The sequence below is a fragment of the Mus caroli genome, unplaced genomic scaffold (assembly GCF_978045245.1).
Source record: "Mus caroli unplaced genomic scaffold, Mus_caroli_1 scaffold_18, whole genome shotgun sequence".
NCBI lineage: Eukaryota > Metazoa > Chordata > Mammalia > Rodentia > Muridae > Mus > Mus caroli.
In genome coordinates, this window is record NW_028227273.1 from 55,869,626 (window position 1) to 55,873,252 (window position 3,627).

At 35.7% G+C, this 3,627-nt stretch overlaps 1 protein-coding gene across 1 annotated transcript; it reads right to left on the minus strand.

The window, feature by feature from the left end:
- Positions 1–2,361: 2,361 nt before the first annotated feature.
- LOC110283668 (olfactory receptor 14J1-like) lies at positions 2,362–3,333 on the minus strand. The gene has a single exon (XM_021149086.2). The coding sequence runs from the start codon at positions 3,331–3,333 to the stop codon at positions 2,362–2,364; it is 972 nt and encodes a 323-aa protein (XP_021004745.1).
- Between the last annotated feature and the right edge of the window lie 294 nt (positions 3,334–3,627).

Below are 3,627 nucleotides of genomic sequence, written 5' to 3' on the forward strand. Positions count from 1 at the left end.
TTGCTGCAGTTTTTTTTAAGTGCTTTTATTACATTTGTATTTTTTTTTTTTTGGTTTTTCTTATTGCTAACAAATTAATCACAGACTTCTTTGTGAATGTTCACTACACATGTAAAAAGACAAAACAAACATATTCATTTACAGAGCCAGTAACTTTATTTTCAGTCAAGTAAGCCTTTCTTCTATCAGACAGGAAAAAGTTTACACTGGGTCGAAGCCGAGCTACAAGTTCTCTAAGGTGGACAACTGAGAAAACAGATGATAAGTGAGCCTTAGCTTACTTAAGTGTATCTCTCTACTTGTAATTATTAAATGTAGGAGGACTTTCACAATTTTTCCACCACAAATTGCCAGGATTCTTGTTGTTTTAAGGAAAGTCTTATCTGTTTTGCATCTTTCTGCCTTATAAAACTACTGTTTGATATGTAAAATTTTCACTCAATTTACATGTCCGTTTTGATCTGATCTGTTATAGCCTAATAGTGGTCAGTGCTGCATGGTTTTTGTCATTCACCTTGAATTACACATAAGTTCTATCATCTCATCCATAACTCTCTTAACATTAAAATATTATCTCAAGGTATTTTGATAGTTTTCTACTTAGATTAAAAACCTGTTATATCTTCAGCTTCTGGCATCTTTAACCATTATTTTACTCCACAGAGACTTCTTTTTCTAGACATCTTTAAACCACCTTAGGTTGGCTCAAACTCTATTTATTGGATACCCCACTTCCCTTTGTTTCACTTTGTGTCTGTGTCTCTGCCTGTCCATCTGTCTGTGTGTCTGTCTGAATGTCTCTGTCTCTCACTCTCCCTCGGAGACACATACACACATACACATGTGTATGATTTACATGCCATTTCCATTATATTCATTAAAAGGGAACTATGGTTTATTATAGGCTGTAGGGCAGAAGATAAAAAAATATATACTGGGTTTATCTATACAAGCCTTCACTAATAACTTAGTTATGGGTTTTAACGCTCCATGAACCTGTAGATGTGAGACAGGTGATGTATGTTTAGCCAGGTAATTACTACTAATGGATATTTCATGCAAATATTCTCTGTTGTAAACTCCTTATTTGATTTATGATTTAAATTAATGTGTAAACTTGTGATGAACTTTTTACTATGTGATTATGTATTCTGAAAAATGTGTAAGTTGTGAAGACAAAGAGATCATCATCACCACTTTCATCATCATCTTCATCATCTTTATCATCTTCATCACGATTCATTGTGCTTTTCCCTGTTTTCTTAGAGAGCGTTCTTAGGAAACTTTTTACAATTTTGAAATAAATGCTAAGTGTACTTTTCCAAGTGTCCCTTTTTCTTCCTTGGGACTGCAACCAGCAGGGTGAATGTTAGAGCCAAGCAATTCCTGAGATAGAACAAAGGCTGAATTACTTAATTCCCCTCTGATAGGCTACAGGTGTTAATCACCTAAACCAGGGACTTTTAACCCACAGAATGAGCAAGAAAGTATTTAGGACTTTTTAGCAGTTAGCATCATTACTATGTAGACCAGGCTGTCCTAAAAACATCACAGAGGTATTCCTGCATCTGCCTCCTGTCTACTTGGATTATTATAAGAATAGCTTATTAGTAAGTAAAAATAATAGTAAGTGATACAAATTGAATACCTGAGGCTTATTTGTATATTAATTACATTGAATACTTCACACCCAAGCAAACTATAGAAATTACTTTATATAGATATGCATAGAAATGACAGGCTTGTTCATGCTATTCCTTAAAATATGAACATGGAAATATAGAAAGTAATATGAACCTTTGAAATCAGTGATCAACATTAAAATTATGACCCATTTGAACTGAGTAACGAGTAATTGTAATGATCCTTCATGCTCATTATTACTATATTATTCCCATAAATATATTTGCAAAACCCATGTTAGTTATTGTTGCCAAATTCACATATGTACCAGTGTGGCAACAGACTGGAAGAGTTAGTAAGAAGTGGGTCTATATTACTACATTATAAGCACATATTTTTACTAACTTGAAAAGAATAAGTACCCGGGTAGTGGTGGTACATGCCTTTAATCCTGGCACTTGGGAGACAGAGGCAAACAGATTTCTGACTTCAAGGCCAGCTTGGTCTATAGAGTGAGTTCCTGGATAGCCAGGGCTAAACAGAGAAACCCTATCTTGAAAACCAAAAAATAAAAAATATAAATAAATAAATAAATTTTATGAAATATGTTCAAAGAATCACATCACAACTTGCTACACAATAGGTTTATAATATGCATTTTCTAGAATATATCTTGTTATTCTGAACATTACATATCTAACATATTCAACATATTAAAAACATTCTTTATGTTGAGTGTTAGCAGGCACTAAAAACAGAACAAACATAATTTTTCCCAACGAATTCTTCACTTAACAGTAACTTCTTTATAGCTCTTTTCAAGGACTGGTTTCTCAGACTATAGATAACAGGGTTGAGGGTTGGGGGCAGTACTGTGTAAAAGATAGAGAGCATGAAGTCTAAAGCAGTTGGTGAGTCTGAGGTTGGCTTTAGATAGGCACAAATGCCTGTTGAGAGAAAAAATGAAACAACGAAGAGATGGGGCAGGCAAGTGGAGAAGACCTTAGATCGGCCTTCAGCAGAGGGCATCCTGAGAACTGTAGAGAATATCTGGCCATAGGAGAAGGCAATCCCTACAAAGCAGGCAAAGCCCATTACAGCAATGAAAGTAGACACTTTCAGTACTCCAAAGTAATCATTAGAGCAGGAGAGCTTGAGCAACTGGGGGATATCACAGAAGAACTGGTGAATTGTTTTGTCCCCACAGAATCTGATAAAGAGTGTACTTGTTGTGAATAATGTTCCTGAGATACCTCCACTTAGCCACACAGCTGCCACAGCCCAAGTGCACTTTCTGGGACTCATTATGACCTCATAGTGCAGTGGGAAGCAGATGGCCACATAGCGGTCATAAGACATCACTGTAAGAAGGGCCATTTCACTCCAGGCCAAACCTGTGAAGAAAAATATCTGCAGTATACACTGTCCATATGAAATGTAGCCACTTCGTGCCAGGGAACTGTCAACATACTGGGGGACTGTGACAGAGAGGGATGAGAGGTCCAGAATGGAAAGTTGTTTCAGAAAGTAATACATTGGAGACTGGAGCTGTGGGTCTAGTGTTGTGATGGTGATAATAATGAAGTTCCCTGCTGAGCCCAATAGGTATGTCACCAGGAAGAGCAAAGCCTGTAAGATCTGCAGCTCATGGTTATCAGAGAACCCCATGAGGAGGAATCCACTCATTGTTGTCATGTTTCCTGGAGTCATTTTGCAAATAAGTTTGTGGTAACAGCTGAAAAATAATTTTTTTTGTGAAATGTATTAATATAATATATATAATATATAATAACATATACATAACACATTATATATAAATGTTCTATTTTCTCTACTTCAGATAATGTTTAAGCAATTGCAGCTTGAAAACTTGATAAATATACCTGCAATGGCAAGAATCAACAGGATAAATCAGTGCTTTTGTGATGAAGTTTAGACTTTTTGATAAGTAAGTAGTAGTTTAGAGACGAATAAAAACGTCAAACTCACCATATTGTTTTGGTT

Coding starts and splice junctions, on each gene's coding strand:
- LOC110283668 (XM_021149086.2), bottom strand. CDS start 3,333: ATGACTCCAGGAAACATGACAACAATGAGTGGATTCCTCCTCATGGGG.